This window comes from Phyllobates terribilis, unplaced genomic scaffold (genome assembly GCF_046119375.1).
Source record: "Phyllobates terribilis strain yellow unplaced genomic scaffold, ASM4611937v1 Scaffold_4__5_contigs__length_816908805, whole genome shotgun sequence".
Lineage (NCBI taxonomy): Eukaryota > Metazoa > Chordata > Amphibia > Anura > Dendrobatidae > Phyllobates > Phyllobates terribilis.
In genome coordinates, this window is record NW_027362764.1 from 582,450,745 (window position 1) to 582,472,505 (window position 21,761).

Sequence of the window (21,761 nt, forward strand, 5' to 3'; positions counted from 1 at the left end):
AGGGCTCATTCCACATCTATGAATCATTCTTTTCATGTATCAAATACATGCCCATTATGGTTTATGTGGCTGTTCATGTCAGTGTTTGTGACAGTGGTACACAAAAAAAAAAACCCTGTTCGATATTTTGATCCATGTAACGGATCAAAATTACTCAATACAAGTTTATGGGTCTGTGAAAAATCACTGCCAGCATATGGGTGCAATCCGTGTGCAACCCGTGTGCAATCCGTGGTCTGTCTGTCTTTTAACACTGTAGTAGATAGGAACATTTTTGCAATTTAATTATTTTTTTCATATGAGAAACTCACTAATGAAACACTGATGGTAAAAAATGATACACTGATTAAAATCGGAACATATTTGCGTACTAGAAAAATCACTGATGTCTTAATGAGGACTAAATTATCTGCCCATTACTAAACAAAAACTTGCAGAAAGGAAAATTCACACAAAGCAGAAATGTTTCATGAGTTTCTACAAATTAAAAAAATAATCTTAAAGGGTTTGTTTCTATATCATGCATATGGATTCCTGCAAGTTTTATGATGTACAATATAAAATTATATTGTGGTACCATGTAAGCCAATAAAGGTATCACTCCAAGAATACTTTTGTCATTTTTTGGGCATGAAAGTATTTACATGCAAGTTTCATGCAAATATATGGTACAGCTGGAGACATTTCTGCAGTGCACCTGCGATGTATGAACTTACCCTTATTATATGTATGCACAGTCCATGGCATAAGCATGGCAACTAGAATCAATACATCAATTGCGTAGATTGTTGGTTATATCTCAGTGACACATTATGTACAAAGCTGATGGAATTGACATTAAAGTGCGACTTATTTTTCTGCAGTTTTAAGTCAATTTTAAAACATTTTATTCAGCTGAAAGGCTGGTTTTGGTTTTTCTATGACATTATGATTAGTTTTTATGTGCCTCAAATGATCTCCGCTAATGTGAAAATATTTCTACTGCAAAACTGGTGATCTGCATCACAAATGCACCAGGTAGCAGTTTCTGATCCAGCTTCTTGAAGAATCAGGTACAATAGCTGATATGTCAGATGAATGGGAACTGTCCAATAGAAAACTATGGAATCATGGCATTTCTGTTGAACGCTGCAGGAAAAAATGCTGGATAAGGATATGTGCACACTATCCGGAGCCGCCAGTGGCCCCAACACTGCGGGATAGCCGCCGGCGGCTTCTGCTCATTTTATGCAAATGAGCGGCGCCATTTTTCTTTCACCTGCGGACTTTCCTCATAGAGGTTAGGTCTACGGGGAAAGCCCGCATGCGGACCCCCAGGAGAAATTGACATGCTGCGGTCTGGAAAAACGCGCCCCATGTCAGTTTCCGCAGATGTACGGAGACGCATAATGGACATGGGATGTCTAGAAATCTTATCAACTATTCTGTAACAGCTGGACGCTGCGGGTTTGACGCGGCATAACACGCCGCGTCAAACCCGCAGCGACTCCTGACCGTGGGCACATACCGTGGAAACAAGGCCTTACAAAGTCCTTTAGTATATAAAACAAAAAAGGAAAAAAATAGATAAAATAAAAGTCAAACTGATTGAATTATCCACAAGTCAACGTAAGAATATATACAAGAAACAAAGAGGAAAGCTAAATTTATATTATAATGTATATATATAATATAATAATATATAATAATATACATTTATTTTTCCTCTTTGTTTCTCGATTAGTACTAACAAGTTACCATAGAATTCTAAAAGACACCAGGTAATATTAATTATGGAAATAATAACAGTCTTGGACACAATAAACATCAGGGATTAGGAGGGAGATATGGAGTTTTAGGGGGTATATGAGGGTTGTAAAGTAAAGGCCAGAGAGCTCTGCTTTAGGGGTAGCAATATTTCCATATTTAGGATGTATCTAATAGATATGGATTTATATAGGTTCAAACATTGTTATTGTAGTTAGAGAAATTTACACACACACACACATATATATATATATATCATAGAATCATAGAATCATAGAATGGTAGAGTTGGAAGGGACCTCCTGGGTCATCTGGTCCAACCCCCTGCTCAAAGCAGGATTCACTAGATCATCTCAGACAGATGTCTGTCCAGCCTCTGTTTGAAGACGTCCATTGAAGGGGAACTCACCACCTCTCGTGGCAGCCTGTTCCACTCATTAATCACCCTAACTGTCAAAAAGTTTTTTCTAATATCTAATCTGTGTCTCCTCCCATTTAGTTTCATCCCATTGCTTCTAGTCTTTCCTTGTGCAAATGATAATAAAGATGATCCTTCTACAATGTGACAGCCCTTGACATATTTGTAGACAGCTATTAAGTCTCCTCTCAGTCTTCTTTTTTGCAAGCTAAACATTCCCAAATCCTGCAACCGTTCCTCATAGGACATGGTTTGCAGACCAGTCACCATTCTGGTCGCTCTTCTCTGAACTTGCTCCAGTTTGTCTATGTCTTTTTTAAAATGTGGTGCCCAAAACTGTACACAGTATTCCAGATGAGGTCTGACCAAAGAGGAGTAAAGACCGATAATGACTTCACGTGATCTAGACTGTATGCTTCTGTTAATACATCCCAGAATTGTATTTGCCTTTTTTGCTGCTGCATCACACTGTTGACTCATGTTCAGTCTATGATCTATTAGTATACCTAAGTCTTTTTCACATGTACTGTTGCTTAGCTCTATTCCTCCCATTCTGTATATGCTTTTTTCATTTTTATTGCCCAGATGTAGTACTTTGCATTTTTCCCTGTTAAAAACCATTCTGTTGGTTGCTGCCCACTGCTCCAGTTTATTTAGGTCTTTTTGAATCCTCTCTCTCTCTTCTCTAGTATTAGCTATCCCTCCTAGCTTTGTGTCATCAGCAAATTTAATCAGTTTACCCTCAATTCCTTCATCTAAATCATTGATAAAGATGTTGAACAATACAGGTCCCAGGACGGAGCCCTGTGGTACCTTATTTCTCTTCAAAAATAAGGGGCACATGAGATATTTGTTAAGAGCTGATCCCCCCACCCCCTTTACAATAAATGTAATTCTGATTTGGCCTTGGTGCATGTTACTATCCATATAGAAGCTGTAGTCTGTTTTTATGCAACACCTACAAAATATAACCGATTCCCAGTAAGGTTCCCACCTGCTGAAGCTTTTAAATCCTTCAATATGTACATTGGATATTTCTCCCCATCGGCTAGGCAGGGTGCACAATGGAAGGACACATGTCAGGGATGATTCCCTATCACAACTTCCTCCCAGCTCACTGAGCAGGCTGCAGTCAGACTATAGTGCCACTTCCAGAGATTTATTAATGTGCAGCTCACTGACAGTCTGTTTATCATCAAATTCCTCAGAGATTCTTCCTACAGTCAGGCAGGATCAAGGGGGCAGACAATTTAAAACAAAATATTTTCCTTTAGATACAGATTAGTGATTTAGATCACAGAAAATCATTTATTCTTTTCAATTCTGATAATGATATTTTAAATATTCCACTTATAGTTTACAAATATTGGTCAATTATCCTCTAGATACACACTAAAATAATTTATAACTGTAGTGCATTAGAACAAAAATATAATATAATATAATTTTTTCAAGATTTTTTTTATGGTTATGCAAAAATAATATCAGTACAGTACAGAACTACTAGTCATATGTGCTATTATCTATTTCTATACATTTTATATTTAGACAGAAAAAAATAATTACTAAGAAAACATATACAGATATAGGAAGACTATGAATATTTAACATGTATAGCATTGGTAACAGACAGAATAACAAATTGATATATAATAAATAGCTATAGGTAGGTGTGTGGATTTAATTTTATTCTATAATATAAAATACTTGAATTTTGAACAAAAACTGTGGAGAATTGAATGAAGTCATATTTCGAGTTAATGTTTCATTGAACAGAGAATATGACTTTGTTACTGCTCGAAAGGTCAACTTCTTGTAGATCCTGAGAGTTTAAACCTTAACTGATGTATTTATATGTTATTAGTCATTGCACCTCATTGTGCAATATACAAGGACTCATCCAGGTTGTAACAGATAACTCCATTGTCCTTGAAGTGTCTCTGCAATGTTAGAAATTGCAAAATCTTATAGAATTGTCTTACATGGAAAATATATTTCCCTTTTTTCAGAATGTAATAAATGGCTAGATTCATAAAAGCGAACATATAAGGCACAAACATTGGACGTAATAGCCACTCTCTGCTGATCTGTATAGATAACTGGACTTCAGTGACATCAATTCCTGAGTTTATCCTTTAACATGATGAAAAAAAAAGAAGCTATATAATAGGGAGATATATTGTAATATGCAGTGACAATTACTAATTGTATTAGCTGTACAATAACAGCCATAATTGAAGGTATCATAGATGTAAAATCTGTTTTATAATAACAAGTCAACCGTTACATCAAGATGTCATACATTATAATAAAAAGAAAAAAAGAATAGGAAAAAAAAAACATTAATTTACGTAGAGAATGTTTTTTCCATAGGTGAAAATATATCTATTTACAGAGAAATATATAGACAGTATTTGCTTGATTTTTTTGATGTTTTCTTACATATGATAGATTACTTTCTATGAATATTTTCTTAGTCCTCTTTATTGTATGGATCTTGCCTAATATAATGTTGTACCATAATCCGATACAGAATGTCATCTAAATATATGTGTTATTTAAATATTTTTTCCACATATGTAACCTAAAATATATTCTATAATATTCTATAATTGATGACAACTGGTGAATTTACTATATATAATTAAATAATAAAATTAATATATTTTTTTTAAATATTACACACACACACATTTATATGTATATATATATATGTATATATATACATACGTACACACATATATAATGAAAAATGCATTCTATAAAAAAATATAAATGAAGAAATTAGCATTTATTTCCAAACTAAATTTAAATATTTTTAATATAATATTGATATATTACATAGATAAGTATAATAAACATAAACTACAATTACCGTACATAGATGCATATACAAACATATATACATAGGTATACTGTGAATTTATAAAATACACATTAATGTTAACAGATGGAATATGGATGTATAATAGAATAATGTATAATAGCATAACAATTACACAAATTTTAAATCCTTCCCGCCACAGGCAATTTTAATTTTTTCCTCTTTTATTTTCCCCCTTGCTTTTTTCCCAAGAGCCATAACTTTTCTATGTTTTTTAATAGCTTTTAAATTCCCAATTGGTTGGGGGACGAGTTTTAGTTACAAATGACACTATTTGCTACAGTGAATTAGAGAAAAAAACGTAATTCCAACATAGTTTTTCTTTATAGTGTTCAATGACTGGTAAAAATTACAAAATTCTCCAGGTCAGTACAATTACAGTGATACCAAACTTATACATTTTTATTTTTTTTTTATTAAGGAAATCAAAAATTTTAGGGAAATTTGTAAACAACAAACAAGCGAAAAAAACAACAACTGGTTTGTTTCACCATTGTAGGATTGTTTCACCATTGTAGGAGACCCGTAATGTTTTTATCTTTTCGTATATAGAACTATGTGAGGGCTTGTAGTTTTTTAAGGAAACAAGCTTGCATCTTTTTTAGGGAGGTGTGGTGTCTAAAAAGTTGCAATTCACTTTTCCTTTTTAAAGCATGTACTGGACAGGTTAATTAATTTTGTTTTCATTCTTTATTTATTAGTCCCAGCTGTAGAGAAAAAAGATTGTTTTCCTATGAAGCCCAGCAACAGGGATGCCAGGACAGCCTATTGTTACATTACCATTGTTTTAGTAATTGATATTGGCATTTAAATTGTTACACTGCAGGGCAGCATGGTGGCTCAGTGGTCAGCACTGCAGCCTTGCAGCGCTGGGGTCCTGGGTTCAAATCCCATCAGGACAACATCTGCAAGGAGTTTGTATGTTCTCCCCATGTTTGTGTGGGTTTCCTCCCACACTCCAAAGTCATAACGATAGGCAATCTACATTGTAAGCCCCAATGTGGACAGAGATGATGTCTGTAAAGCACTGTGGAATATGATAGCGCTATATAAGCAAAGCATAATAAATGCTGTTACAGGCCAATACTGGATGTGTATCATAGCTGGCAATAGTTAGGCATGGTGCAGGCACACTTCCCCTGCTCACTACATAGGGATCTGATATAGGACAAGGTCAAACAATAATAAGTGATAATTGTTTGAAACCATAATTTGAGTTAATATCTTAGATAGGTTTATAACATCAGATCTATCATGTTCTCATTGCCTGGTGTATATACATATATAACACAAACCTTTTAGTCTCCGTAGCTGCTGGAAATCTGCAGATCTGGTTGAGGATTTTTTAATCACATTGGTCATGTTAGATCGGTCTTTATATTGATGGCTGCTCTGTATAGGCTGGTGCTGTGCTGCTCGGTGCTGTGTATAATAATGTCTGTTCTTTTGCAGATGTGCTGGATGAGCTGCCGGAGAGCCGGGAATGTGTGAACTGTGGCTCTGTGCAAACCCCGTTATGGAGAAGGGATGGTACCGGCCATTACCTGTGTAATGCATGCGGCCTGTACAGCAAGATGAATGGCCTGAGCCGACCCCTCATCAAACCCCAGAAGAGAGTGGTGAGTGATCTCATATTATTATAACCTGTATTATTATTAGAAGTAGAGATGAGCGAATCCAATCTGTAAAGTTTGGGATTCATATTGGACACCTAATGTCTGGTGCTGAACTCCGAACACTGATTTCTCACGGAAGTCCATTTTAGTGTTCGGAATTCTGGGAGGAGAGCGAGCGAGAAGGAGAGAGGGATTTTATAGCATCAATGTTCGGGTCCTCATTGACTTCTATGGGGTTCAGGTACAGTTCTGGTATCCGAACCAAACTTTGGACAAATGTTCGGTCGAACCTGGCAAACCCAAACCTCCACGGGTCCCCTCATCCCTAATTATAAGCAGTATGATTAGTTAGATTGAGTATAATATATACTCGTCTGTGTTATCTAAGTATTTACTCATGAGTGTATTATTCTTGGTGAAAACTCACAGCCACTTACCTCTCCTCTAGTCACATGGTTACCAGGCCCAATCGTATAGTTGCCAGTCCTCTACTACTCATGAATTTTTAAATATACCCGACAACAGCTTCACACTGTATTTCTTTGAATATTAAATGAATATTATTTTTCATCCTTTGTGAGGGAGGCCATGGGTTGTTGCCTACTATGCCTAATTGTTATTCTGCCACTGCTTGATTTCCTACTGCATGGGGCGCTGGGCTCCTGAAGGTAGACCGTTCGGTCCAGTGGCATGGTCGCACCGCTGGTCTTCAAGCAGATGTAGCTTTGCACCTGCAGCATCAGAAGAGCTCAGGGGCACTGAAGTTGGTCCGATCCAGTAATTTGGCCAACTTCAGAGCAGAACTTGGAGGCTCTAGCAAACAGTTTGCAAGCATTCGCTTACTTCCTAGGAAACCAGCCATTCTCATAGTCTGCTGAGGTGACCAGTAACCCAGGCATTGAGCAGCAAACTATACAAATAAAAATCACTCCTTTCAAGAGAGAAAAATATTAAGATTTGAGAGTTCTCAGTGTTTGATACCTTTTAATGGTTAACTGAAAAGATGGTAACAAGTTGCAGCTTTCGAGACTACTCAGGTGTCTTCATCAGGCATAGAATAACACAAAATCTGAATTTTTACACACCTATATATCATCTTTTCAGCTAACCATTAAAAGGTATCAGCCACTGAGGACTCTCAAATTTTAATATTTTTCTATCTACTGGCTAACACGGTGCAAAGATACATATTTTTCCTGTATCCTTTCTTGAGAACAGAGAAGAATTTTAATAAGAAGTAAATTGCAAAGCTACTTGTGTTTACAAGCACTTTTCAATTTTAACCATTTAAGAAATTGAGACAACCAAGGTGTATTATGATATATCTCTGGTCATTCTATTTGCCCCACTATATCAAGGTCATTGTGCCCGACTGTATGAACAGTTGCCTGTCCCAGGCTGAGATCTCAGTCACTTTATGTGACTGCAGGCAGTTAAATTGTGACAGCGTGTGGTGTGCATGGTATTGATTCCCATATATCCCTGGTGCAAGAGGCCGATCATGTGATCATGTGTTCATACTTGTGGTCACATGCCGACTAGACGTGGAAAACACTTGAGAGAAGCCGGATGAGACTAGTTGGCACAGGACCGCATGTATGCAAATTTTCCATATGCGATTACATGACTGCCCACTCACACCAGGAATAACGGGGATTTGAGAGAGTATGCATACCACACACTGTCACAATTCAACAGTCTGCATAGTGACAGCAGACTTTTGTCCCAAGTATAGACAACCCCTTTAAGTGAAGATCCTGCTTGCAAGAGCTTACAATCTATGCATAAATGGTGGTGACACAAAATATATGTGTTCATTCCATAGTCCAGCCATGTTTCCTACTATATTGGGTAGCACACATAACGCTGCATAATCCCTGTGCTAGCCATTATCTGCACAAAAGGGAGGTGTATTAGACTGCAGGGCATGTTAGATTACAGCAAATTAATCTGGGATCCACAATCCTACATGACTTCCGAAATAAAAAGATATCTAATTGAATCCTTTTTAGTTACTTTTACTGTAATGAAGCATAATCTGCAACAATGTTGTACATTTTTCTGTTCAGCCGTTCTGGCAATCTGTGGTTATTCAGCGATTAAGTTCACTGTCATTAGAAATAGTCCCACAAAATGTATGATATGGCAAATGCAATTATATGCCGATACTTCCATTAAAAACGATATCTCACAATATACTTTGTCGTAGATACAAAAGTATGGTTTTACGCAGAATCACAGAAGTCTTCCCTTTTAAGTAGCACTCTAGGTTTTTTTTTGCGTTTTAGGTCCATTTTATCACTAGTCCCCTACTATATATAATTCAGTTCGTATTACCTTATGTCGTTTTCCCTTTTTATCTGGGAATTCATGGGTACTTCTCTCCAGTTATGTCATGTGACCATATGGTCAACCCCTGGGAATTAATTGGCTGTGTGTTCTCTTCAGGGGGTCACCATTTCAGTTACCAAAACTTATTATATGATGCAATTGCATGAAATGTACCACACACTTTCTCCATGGATGGGGAGAATTAAACAAATATCACAGTTACTGATGAAGATTACACAGCTAGTGTCACACAGTTATAATGTAGAAGATCACAGCTCAGCCTTCTGGCTATATATTGATAAGCGACTAGCTCATTTAGGAAAATATAAAGGAGAGGATAATCAATCTCATTCCGGCAGACAGATATGATCATATAATGCTAATCTGATGGATCATGGGGTTTATAGCAAAGCACTGAGGAAAAAATACAGAATGAAAGGTCAAAATGAATTTGTTGCCCAAATGGAAGATAATCAGAGACTGAACAACATGTATAAGACAAGTACAAAGTGTGAGCAACAATTGGGTGGGAGTGCTGACCCAAGTGAATTGTGTACCAATCTAATCTGATCTAATATAACATCAAGATATTTACATTGACCTAATCCGACATGCCTAAGAACCAAAGTATCATCTAAGTACAGCAACACATCACAAACGGAACATTTAGATATAGAATAAAGCATAACAGAGTATAAAAAGGCAAAGTTAGTAGGAAGGGGCTGTACCCAATGCGTATCGCCACATTATGGCTTCCTCAGTGTCCCACCTCACAGTTCTAAAAGCACTCCTATATAACATACTGGTGGTGTTTTATTATTTACTGGACTGGATCTATTGAAGGATTTAGAAAAGTTACTTTCCTAGAAAGGATTTGGTATCCGGCTGGGCAGTGGTTTTGGGTAACTATAGGTGTATCCAGTCTATTTGATTGCACATTACATTTTCAATTTCTAAATACATTCTGCAGGGTGTTTATCCAGTATAACAGAAACACTTGTGCAAAGTGTTAAACATTTTGCCTGGCCGTGTGATTAGGGGCTGTGTTATTTTATCATTTGCAGCCGATAGTAGTAGCATCCATTTTTATATTATAGGTGATCTGTCCTAGAAATCTCAGATTTCGAAACCAAAGCTGACTTACAAAGACAGACATGTTCATATTTGTATATAGACAAAGAGCTGGAAATCCATAAAGAATAATTTTGTTGATTTAATTGGAGCAGCACATGATGGAGGCTGCTATTTTGGAGGTTGCATCAATAACCAAAGCACTTTTAGAGATGGATATCAGCCATTAGAATCATAGTCTAGACCTGATGAGTTGGCTCGAAAAGGCGACTTAGGTTATGTTCCCACACGTTGTGTTTTGCTGCGTATTTTGCAGCAGATTTTTATTCAAATCTTCAGCCGCGTCTTGCAGTACCAGCAAAGTATGAGAAACCAAAATTCTCTGTTCACACATGTTGCTTTTTGTTTTCTGCATATTTTCTGCCTTGCTTGGGTATTTGGAAAATAGAGCATGTCACTTCTTTCAGCGCTTCTGGAGCAGAAAACGCACCTGCGTTTTTGCTGCGTATTTTTCACCCATAGGAAGTAATGGGTGGTCAAAAATACGCAGCAAATGCGCAGTAATGCGGAAGTAATGCGTGGTCAAAAATACGCAGCAAATGCGCAGCAAAAAACGCAACAAATACAAAGCAAATACTCGCGTTTTCCTGCCAGAGAAAAGTTAGCAGCAGATTTGCAGCAGAAAAAAACACAACATGTGTGAACATAGCCTTATAGTAATTAGCATTAATAAAGCTTGTGGATAGAATTATAAGATAAAATAATATCAAGTTTTCACAAATACATCTTTAAAACATTTGCAGGACCTTTGGATAGGTTATCAATATGTGACCAGTAGACACTTTCCTTTAAGAAAAAAAGTGTCACCTTTATTGTGAGCATCAGGGCTCATTTGTTGTGTTGATGACCTGAGGTTCCTGAGGTTGGACCTCCCCTGGTCAAACATTGATGACCTATCCTATGGATACAGGATGGATGAGCCATCTGTGTGAAACCGGTAGCCCCCATTCCAATAGTGTTTGACCCCGGCTGTAGTTTGTTAAAAACAACAATCCTCACGTTACTCCCCTTCCCCGGGTCCACCAGTGAGTCTCCACTGCTGCTCCTGGTGACTGAAATTGTTTGGAGCGACGTGTCAACACAGGTCAGCAACCAATCAGTAAGCTCAGCCTGTGTAGGCGCGGAACTCTCCCTTCAGAGCTGCTGAGCTCACTGATTGGCTGCCGCGCTGTTGACACTCTGTCCGCCCTGGAGACGTTGCCAGACAATGTAAGCAGCAATGGAGACTTGCTGGTGAAGGCGAGTTCAGAGTGGATAGTTGTTTTTAATAAAATGCAACCAGGGGCAAACATTATCTGAAAGCGGACAACCCCTTTAATGCCCAGAGAACCCATTGATCCATTAGTTGTATACAAAATGGTGTGCACCGCTACCCAGAATGTTTTGATCTTCCTATTCTCTTGACTCTCTTTTGTCCAAAATTTTTACAAGTAAACAGTTGATGGCAAATTGATATCGGCATATGAATTGAGAAGCATACAAAGATATAAACTGAAGAACTGTTTATGTTATTTCCCGTATTTACCCTGAAATTGTTTTAATATGTCCTTTTGTAACTTTGCCATCATTATTGTGCCCACTTACCTTTATGTCTGTAAGGGACTCATTGTCCATTGTGCGCTCAGCACTCATAAAGCTGTGTTAGTTTTGTTATATGACTGCTGTACCTTGGCTCCAAACGGCTGGATATAGAGTCATAAAGGGCTTATTTGTAATGTGGACCTTGCTGCCAAAAGTTCACTTGTAGTTTGAGAACAGATTAAGAAGAGATCACACATTGACCATATGGCATTTATTATTCTTCGCTTCAGAACAAGCTGCCTACTTTTTGTGAAATACAACATAGTTATTAATGTGTAAAGCTCATCCTATAGTAATGTCATAGAAGCAAACAAGAAGTCTGTGGCTACTTACATTACTACTCCTTCATGACATTTCTCTTGACAGATTGACAGGTCAAAAGCCAGCACCTTTATGGGAATATAGAACATACATTGGACATGGATTACCAAGAAAAGACTGAAACGCGTTTGCTTAGATTTTTTAATGTTTTACGGTGTTGGAGTTGTGAATTCTTTTTGATTTTTGTATGGGTAAACCTATGACTTTTAACAGAAGATTCTGATGCTCGAATTCCAACTCTTTTTCTTACCAAAATAAAGGGTCCATGGACCTGATTGCAATACAATTTGGGGGTCTGTTTGTTGATAGATGTTCGTCAGTTCAGCTAGATGTCATCCTACGATTACATGTAAAATGATGATGGGTCATATCAGTGCTGAGAGCACCTGCCGTGCCATATTTTACTTGGACTCACGGTTCGCAGATTGCATAAGACGTTTTTACATTACTGAGTCCTGATCGATGCCTATCTCTTCTTTATTACATTTATAAGCACCTTTATCTCTGGCGTTTTAAAACAACCATTAACTTTATAGATCGAGATAAGACATCTTTAATGTATTATTACACACGGGTGCATTGATCTTTTTACTATGGTTAATTAGACTTTCGAGAAATATGTAAGACCCTGGCGACTAATAATAGTTCAACAATTACCTCATTAGTTAGTTAAAATTTATATCTTAGGTTTTTTTTTCTACACAGCCGTCTTCGAGAAGAATTGGACTGTCTTGTGCCAACTGTCACACCACAACTACAACATTATGGCGCAGGAATACGGAGGGCGAGCCTGTATGTAATGCCTGTGGCTTGTACATGAAATTACACGGGGTATGTTCTACTTTCTTCTTGCTAAGTTCACTTTTACTACAGGTTCTAATTGGGTCATAATAGCAGGTAGCACTTTGTGGCTGTTAGCTCTTTAACTCTAATGTAAAAAAAAGAGACTAGAGAGAGTTGTGCAGGCGCTGCAATGTCGCTGTAAGTTGGGGGGTCTAGGACCTCCCCTGCAGGTCCTAGAGGAGTGAATTGCATCTATCACATATTTTTCAGTTATAAATGTCTAGGACAAACATAAAGTGGGACATTTCCTCTTTTATGTATTTATAAAGAATAATTTTGTATTCCTGATATTTCAGGTTCCTCGACCGCTCGCTATGAAGAAAGAGGGAATTCAAACTAGAAAAAGAAAGCCAAAGAATCTAAACAAGTCAAAGTCCTCTAGTAATGGTAGGTCACACATCACATGTATAAAACCATCTCTATAAGCAATTGCACCTCTACTTCTTCTACATTTGGAGCCTGCATTAATTTCAAGCAGCTGTTTTTTTTATACATAAATGCAAAAATCTCATGGATCTACAAGAGAAGTGTCTGCAGCCCGTGCCCATAGGTTACATTTCTATTCTGTTACTATTTTAGTAACCTAATTTTCATTTCAACAGTCATTTTACATCATCGAGGAGTGCACTGCCAATACCCAGCCAATACATTGCCAACCCAAACAGTACACATTACTCTCACTGATCCATCAAATCTATTTAGATCCTATTAAAACAACCTAATTATAATAAGAAACTATTTCATTTTTTTTGTTTTGTGCTTTTTTTACTCCTAGTAAAATAAAAAAAACTATTATTAGTGTAAAAACAACTTCACATATCCCAAAACATTGGGTTAGCCCATAGCTAGAGAGGTAGGACCTCTATGTGAGCAAGTCAGACAACACAGTGTACTTGATAATAATACGCTAATATGCTTTATCGGGGCTGGCAGTTCCATTCTTTAAAGCACCACTCCAGCATTTTTTTTCCCGTTGGAGTGGTGCTTTTAACCTGAGATCCCTGACCATACTCTCGTATTCACCTGCCGCTGTCTTCCCCTTCTATTGCCACCGCTCATTAGGCTCTGGCTATCTGTGACATGCTGAATTGCTCCAGTGTTTCATAGAGCGAGCCGGAACTCACAACTCAATACAAGTTTATGAAAGCCTCATTCTGGCCTTGTTCTGGCTCTCATAGACTTACGTTGAGCGCTTGTGCCATTACTTAGTCGCGGTCACAAGATGGCGACGCAGGACTGGAGAGGCGCCAAAAAGAAAGGTGAAGACGCTGGAGGGGGAGTATAAGACCAGGGGCAAGGACCTTACAGTAGAAGCACCACTTCAGAGCTGAAAAAAAATGCTGGAGTGGTGCTTTAAATGTATCATTATGATATATACATAATGCTGCCACGAGAGAAAGGTGTCTGTCTACACTTTCTATTGGTATAGTTTGCAGCTGACTTCAGAGCCCTCAGTTCAGTGGAGGGGAAGAAGGTAAACTTCCTTTTGTGTGACACCTTTTAGGCTCTGTTCACAATGTGCATTGGAGGCTCCATTAGGAAGCTGCATCACAGATCCTGATTTTTTTTTAGTAGAAAATAGTGTATACGTTGTGTAGTCAAAGAATAATTATATTGTTATATTTAAAGGAGTTTCCACTTTTAGGAAAGTGGACCCTATTGTAACCTGTCATGTAAAATAACAAAAGCAGATTGGACTCACCCTCCCCGGCTTCAGAGCCGGCTCTCGGCTGCTGCTCCAGTCTCAGTGTTTTGGCTGCAATGGTGACATTACATTGACAACTCACATCACCGCTGCAGCTAATCACTGAGCTGAGCAGCTCGGCTGAGGTAGACAGCGCCAGCCGCTGATTTCAGCCATTATCTGCAGAGGTAATGTGAGTTGTCGTTGTGACATCACCAGTGCAGCCAAAACACTAAGCAGCTGCGGAGTGATGGTGCTGGAGCCGGGAATGGTGAGAAATGCTTTTCAGAAAAATGAGGAGGAGATCCGGCACAACCACCCAGCGATGAAAGAAGACTTTATTTAGAAATCATTAAAAACAAGCGATCCAAGATGCATGTTAAACCTGACACGTTTCTGGCGCATGACTATGACTAAGGGTGCCAGAAATGTGTCCGGTTTAACATGCATCTTGGATCCCTTGTTTTTAATGATTTCTAAATAAAGTCTTTTATCGTTGGATGGTTGTGCCGGATCTCCTAATTTTCCTGATTACCGGCTTGTACTACACCAGCAGGATCAGCACCCTCCACCCAGATCACCACCGTGGCATACGAAGTACACAGCGTGGTGTGCTCTATCCCTCTTCTCCCCTCCAGCTCTAATATCTACATTTTGTTATTTTAAATGACAATCATCGTTAGGCGTCCACTTTTCTAAAGGTGATAACTTCTTTAGGGCGTGCAGTGATGACCGGGCAAAGATTCTAATTTCCTGTAGCTTTTCTGATATTATTATACAATACTGATATCCTATCTAAATCATGTCCTATTTGTTCACGTGATTTGTAGGTACTGGTAGCCACCAAATTCCTATGACTCCGACTTCCACAACGTCATCCACAAACTCTGACGACTGTGTAAAAAGCGGTTCTCCTAACAATCAGGGCACAGCTTCTGGGGTAAGTGTCATAATGATACCATAAGAATACAACGTGGAGTCTTATCTCTCTCGCTATCTTATCTTGGGGAAGTTATCTCCACAAACATTTAGCTTTCAATGCCTGATAGCATGTATGCAAGAAAATCAGAAGCCATAACCCAGCCAATATAAAAATAGGATTCCTTGTCAATTTCACTAACTCACATCGAAGTCCACAGTTGCACACAAGTCATACAAAGGATGGAGTTTTTTTTTATTTCTATATTTCTTAAAAACAATAAGAAACATTCTTGCTAGACACATTGTGATCTTTGCCACAAGCGTTTATCAGACATTTCCATGGATTTTGAAGTGGTCCACGTGCTGGAACACCGCTTTATATTAGTAACCAATATTAACCCTTTCTGCTAGGAAAATTTCACACGTCAGGTTTATATCTCATACGTGAATAACAGTTTGTGTTTTTTTTTTCGTCTGTCAATTTTCACAATCATTGCTGCATCCATTTGTATTGTATAAAGTAAAAAAATCTTAGCCTTTTCTATCCATTAAACAGTAAAATATGGATCCATTTTTTTTCTCATGGAGCCATTGACATGGGAAGAGGAGGCACATTCATTGTAATGGATCAGTGATCTATATGCAAAAATATGGAATAGCCCTTGTACCATAAAAACTGATGTGTGAAAGCTCTTACTTACAGGATCATTATTTCCCTCTAAGGAGGTATTCACATAGGCAAGTGTTTCCTAATCAGAATTTACTGAAGAGGAATAGCAATACATCTTACATTTACAGTAGGGTTTCTAAGGGTTCACCCCCGGGCGATTTTCTGGTTTTTCATTTTTCGTTCCCCCCTTCTCCAAGAGCCATAGCTTTTTCATTTTTCCAGCCATAAAGCCATATGAGGCTTGTTTTTTGCAGGACGAGTTGTTTTTTTGCGGGATCAGTTGTACTTCTGAATGACACCATCCATTCTGCCACATTTTACAAGACTCGTAATCTTTCATTTTTTTCAGGATCTAGGGCTGTGTGAGGGCTTATTTTTTGCGACCTGAGCTGGCGTTTTTACTGATACTATTTTGCGATAAATACAATGTTTTGATCGCTTTTAATTGCATTTTATTTCAATGTTGCACCGACCAAAAAAAGTAATTATAGCATTTTCATTTTTTTTCTGGTTGCACCGTTTAATCGATCGGATTAATTTATTTTCTATATTGTTAGATTGGACATTTCTGAACATGGCAACGCCAAACATGTATATACAGTATACATATTTTTTCATTGTTTTATTTAAATAGGGCAAAAGGGGGGTGCTTTGAACTTTTGTGTTTTTTTTAATTATTTTTTAAAGCTTTTTTTTTTTTACTTTATTTAAGTCCCTTTATGGGACTTAAAGCTGCTATCGTCGGATCCCTGTGCTAGCATTGCTATGTATAGCAAAAATTACGATCTGCTAAGACTCTTTCTCCTCTGGATTCATTTAAATAAAAAAACTGCTTCCTGAGTCCATTGCTGAGTCTCCGCTGCTGTCTCTGCCCGGTGTCTGTCATTGTCTACAGCGCTGCACCCAATCGCTTAGCACAGGGGCTTTGCCCGAGATGACGACATGAGACATTCAGAGCCGCTGAGCTCACTGATTGGCTGCAGCGCTGTCGATATGACATCAACGCTGCTGACAATAACAGAAACTGGGAGCAGTGGCAGAGACTTAGTTGTGTTTCCCAGCAGGAAGAGTAACACTTGTTTTTTAATAAAATGTAGCATGTGGACGGGTGTTTTCCAAAACCATAAACCCCTTTAGTTATAATATTTTTTATTATATTTTGTGAGGCTCATGTTATATTAATTGATATAAAAACTCCTTGGATTATTGCCATATATATAAAAGAGCTCAGTAAAAGTAAAGGAATGCTGAAAGAATTCAGTGTTTAGGACACTAAATGGATTTATTGCAAAACATTTCCCAGTACTGAAAGACTCTGGCTTAGATCTATTCACTAGAAAGTGGTGTCAGCAACTTCATCTTCATACCATAGATATTTTATCTACACACCCAAACCCTGTTCACAATGTATCAAAGGCAAAAATAAAGATTCTCCTGTTAGTCCATTGAGGCTTGAACAACAGGAGATGATCATTACAATCATCGTCATTAATATTAAGATTGTAACTTCTCTTCTTATTTGATTATTACTGTATTTAGATCACTGAGAAGTGAAGAGTAGACATGACAGCTCTTCTACTTGCTAAGGTGGAAAATAAAATGCACCTCTCCCCGGAAGGTCATAATAGCATTATATATATGAGCCAGGTTCACGGTAATGCTTATAGTGTTATACCTGTCGGAGGCCTCCTACACCTTGTACTTCTTGTCTCAGCATTGTAGTGAATGAAGCATGATATATTCTCTTGCTCCATGACTCCATGGCTGGTTGATACTACTACTTTCTCTCGGTGATCTTTATTAACAGATAACCAGCACAGGAGAAGTATCAGTTTGTTATACTCCCTGGGGCATACATAGAAATCATGGGGCCCCATATCAAGAGTCTATATTGGATCTACACCCCCCAAAAAATCCTCAGAGTAGGTGATGTCAGTATACATAAGCATAGTCACAGTAAAGTATAGCTCCCAACACAAGGAAGAGGATCATACCCCCCACAGGAAAATAAGGCCTGCCCGCATAGAATGATAACCCAAAGTGAAATTCCTCACACAATTTACTTCGCAATACTGCTCACACCCACAGTATACCAACCTCACAGCAAGCAGCCCCAACAATATGATGCCCCAATACTGACCCCTTACATTATAATGTCTGCACAGTGATTCCCTCACCCCTCACAGTATGAAGCCTCCACAATTCACCCATATGTGATATGGTGTCCTCAAAGTACATCCCCTACACAGTATAATTCCCCCTTAATTCCCTTACACAGTATGATGGCTCCACAGCCAACATGGTGGCTCAGTGGTTAGTACTGCACCCTTGAAGCGCTGGGGTCCTGGGTTGAAATCCCACCAAGGACAACATCTTCAAGGAGTTTGTATGTTCTCCCTGAGTTTGTTTGGGTTTCCTCCCACACTTGAAAGACATACTGATAGGGAATGTAGATTGTGAGCCCCAATGGGGACAGTGCAGGTAATGTCTGTAAATTGTCTGAATTGTAAAGCGCTGCGGAATATGTTGGTGCTATATAAGAAAAAGATTATTTATTATTATTAAGATGCCCCCACCCTGACCCCCACAGAAGACTCTTCAATAATCTGATTATCATAACAGACAGGATTACCATGAATAGTAACTTCTCTATACATAGTAGATGACACAAGATCTACCTTTTCACAATGGCTGATGACACAATTCCCCCTGATTCCACTCCCTTCATAATGCCCTTTGCCCTGATGGGATCAGTTACGTACTCCTGTCTTCAGTGCATATCAGAATAAGTATACATCAGATATTGAGAAACGCGTAACCACTTCTCTCCTCCTCTCTGAAGCCGCTTCTCTCTCGGGTGGTCACTGACAGGAGGCAATGATGAAAGGGGCGCCCACCCTCGCACTGTACGCACAGCTGACTCCTGCATGCCCACGTTAGGGCTCAGGTGAAGACTGTAAATCAGACTCGGGGAACTGCTCAGTATGGAAATTGAGGGGGGCACCGAGCTCTTGGCTACGCCAAAGGTGCACCGAAACTCCCTCTCTTGCATTTGGAATAAAACAAATTTTGAAACTAATTCCAGCAATGAAATTTATATGGCTCATAAGATTGTTATGTGACGCTCACAGCCCTCACCCTGGGAAGTGTGTGTGTGGGGGGGGGGGTACACGGAGCCGGGTCAGACGTTGGGGGTTGCAGTCGTGGCCCGGACCCGGTCCGTGCCCAGGGCGGTCACAATAAAAGATGTTTAATGGGCTTTCAGGGTTGAGTGGTATTTTTCCGACTACGCCACCTATGGTTCCCGGTGATGGACACCGGCGCTGTTTCAGTCCACTGAGGCTGGTGTTACGGACAGCTAAGATGGGACGACTCCCCGCAGGCGGAGTGGACCTCAGGGCAGGGTGAGAAAGGGAATGGTGGGTGCAGTGCCGCGCAGTAAATAACAGGCTGATGCGGGGTGTGAAGTCATCCAGGGTTTTTACTCACATTCAGATGAACTTTAGCCGCAAAGCTTCCCTCTGCTCCTCGCGGCATGCTGCGGCCACCAGAAAAGGGGGGTCCAGCACTTTCCAGATAGATCAGGAGCACCTGTCGAGACCCCTCTGGTGTGTGTGTTCGTTTTCTTGATGAGTTCTCCCACTAAGTCTCCACTTGACTGTTTGTGTGGTTAGAACTAGGTGTAAGGCCGGGTCCCACTGGATGAATGCAGGTAGAGAGGTACAGGTGGCGTATGCCGCTCCGCCATATCCCTCCTGGGATCCACTAAGCCTCCGGGCTTTTCTGACTGAGACGTGAAGTAGCAAAGTCAGATATCGAGGGCCGGTCACCCCTCTTGCAGCAGGAGTCCCTCTGACTAGGCCAGAGTAAGAAATACAGGTGGCGTATTCCGCTCCGTCCGTATCCCACTGGGATCCTTTTGCTTGTGGAGCTTGTCTCCTCTGCTCCCCTCAAGGCCTTCTTAGGTCAGGACCTTGACCAGGTAGAGGCAGTGGTTAACTCTGACCCGCTCCTCGTCTCAAGGCCAGAGAACGAGGACCGTGTATCGTCAATAGGCAGCAGGTTCCATCAGAAAGCCACATTCAGCGATGAAGATCACAATCAAAGACCTTGAATCTAAGATGGCTGTAGATTAAATATGAATGGGTAAGTGTAACCTAAAAGTGTGTCCTCCACCCTCACCCACTACATGGTTCCCCCTAACTTTGGTCCCCCCCATCTCCTATATCCCGGGCTGGAGCAGCACCCTGGTGCATTTAGGCCCCCTTTAGGACAGGAGTGGTGTAGTGTTGAATGGTGAAGTAGGGTCCTGGGAAGTGCTCCATCCTTACCTCGAAGAGGAGATACCACACCTCTACTGAGGTGCAGTACTCCTGTGGCGACTGAACCCTCAGGGGCGCCACAGTTATAGGGGCCAAATCCCCTATATAACTATTTAATTAGTTTAATTTGCATTTCAGGAGTGACAGATTCCCTTGAAAAGGAACCTGTCTCTAAGATAACACTGCCCACAGCCCTTACTGTGACTTTCAAAACTTTCAATAATTTTGACATATTCTACTAAACCCTATAGTTATATCTGTAATATTCGATCTTAAAGTCACCAGATTTTACAATGCAAACTTCATCAATTATCAAATAGATCTCTTAGATCTGATGAGGCTGTTGTACTTACTTTGACAATTCGTGTCTGTATACTCTTAATATTAAAATAAGCATTATAGAAGTCACATAAAATACTTATCACAATATCAGGTGTGATCACTTTTAAAAAGGATAATGCATCTATTCTTACTTGGCTTTCAAAGAAAGTACACCATCCTCATCAGGTCTAGTAGATCTATCTAATGTTGTATGAAGTTTGGAGTTTGAAATCTGTTGACAGAACACAATCGATGACCTATAAATGGCATTATGACACTTCATATTATTGGCCGATTACTGTAATTCCATAGTTATTAGATCCTTCTTGCAAATCTTAATGCCATAATTTACAATGACAACTTAAGTATAGCTGCATGGAATTCCTACCAGAGAGCGCCTGATTTGTCTGGCTTTGTGAACTCCTCAGAGAAGAAAAACACATATCTCTCTTGATTCTTGAAGTCTGAGTTTGGAATCTTTTACTTAAAGTAACCGTTTTTGTTAAGCAACATAGAAACTATATTCCTTCTAGAGCAAAAATGTAGATCATAGTTCGTATTCTAGTTAAGAAAGTTACAATCTTACACATTGCAGCGCCCCTGAACCTGCAAGGCAATATTAAAATGTCCCACCTTGGCATGCTTAACATGTCACTCTCCGAAAGGAGAAATGTTACCCCTAGGATCACAATACTCCAGAAAATTGATGCAGTGGAACCATGGGAAAACCCTGGTGCACATATTGCATTGATGCTTATGTCTCAGTATTGTGTTTCCTTTAACAAACCTTTGTTTGTTAAAGCAACTCACTTTGACCCCATATTCTTCGTTCATTTCTTGTGAAATCTGTACAGCACTTTTATGAACATCAGATATTGACTTTTTCTTAATAATGTGATCAACTCTGGAGGAAGTTTTCCATGGTCGTCCACTTCTAGGTTTGTCAGCTGTTCCATAACCTTCTTTTTCTTTC

At 39.1% G+C, this 21,761-nt stretch overlaps 1 protein-coding gene across 6 annotated transcripts in view; it reads left to right on the plus strand.

Annotated features, from left to right (window-relative positions):
- The window catches only part of GATA6 (GATA binding protein 6), a 35,058-nt gene that overhangs the window by 5,271 nt on the left and 8,026 nt on the right, over positions 1-21,761 (plus strand). For 5 of the 6 annotated variants that reach the window (XM_073679151.1, XM_073679148.1, XM_073679152.1 and 2 more), the window contains exons 3-6: positions 6,500-6,666; positions 12,715-12,858; positions 13,167-13,257; positions 15,385-15,494. In XM_073679151.1, the coding sequence (XP_073535252.1) occupies positions 6,500-6,666; positions 12,715-12,858; positions 13,167-13,257; positions 15,385-15,494 (512 nt within the window). The remainder of the gene's footprint in view (positions 1-6,499; positions 6,667-12,714; positions 12,859-13,166; positions 13,258-15,384; positions 15,495-21,761) is intronic. The other variant, XM_073679149.1, reaches the window with a different exon arrangement.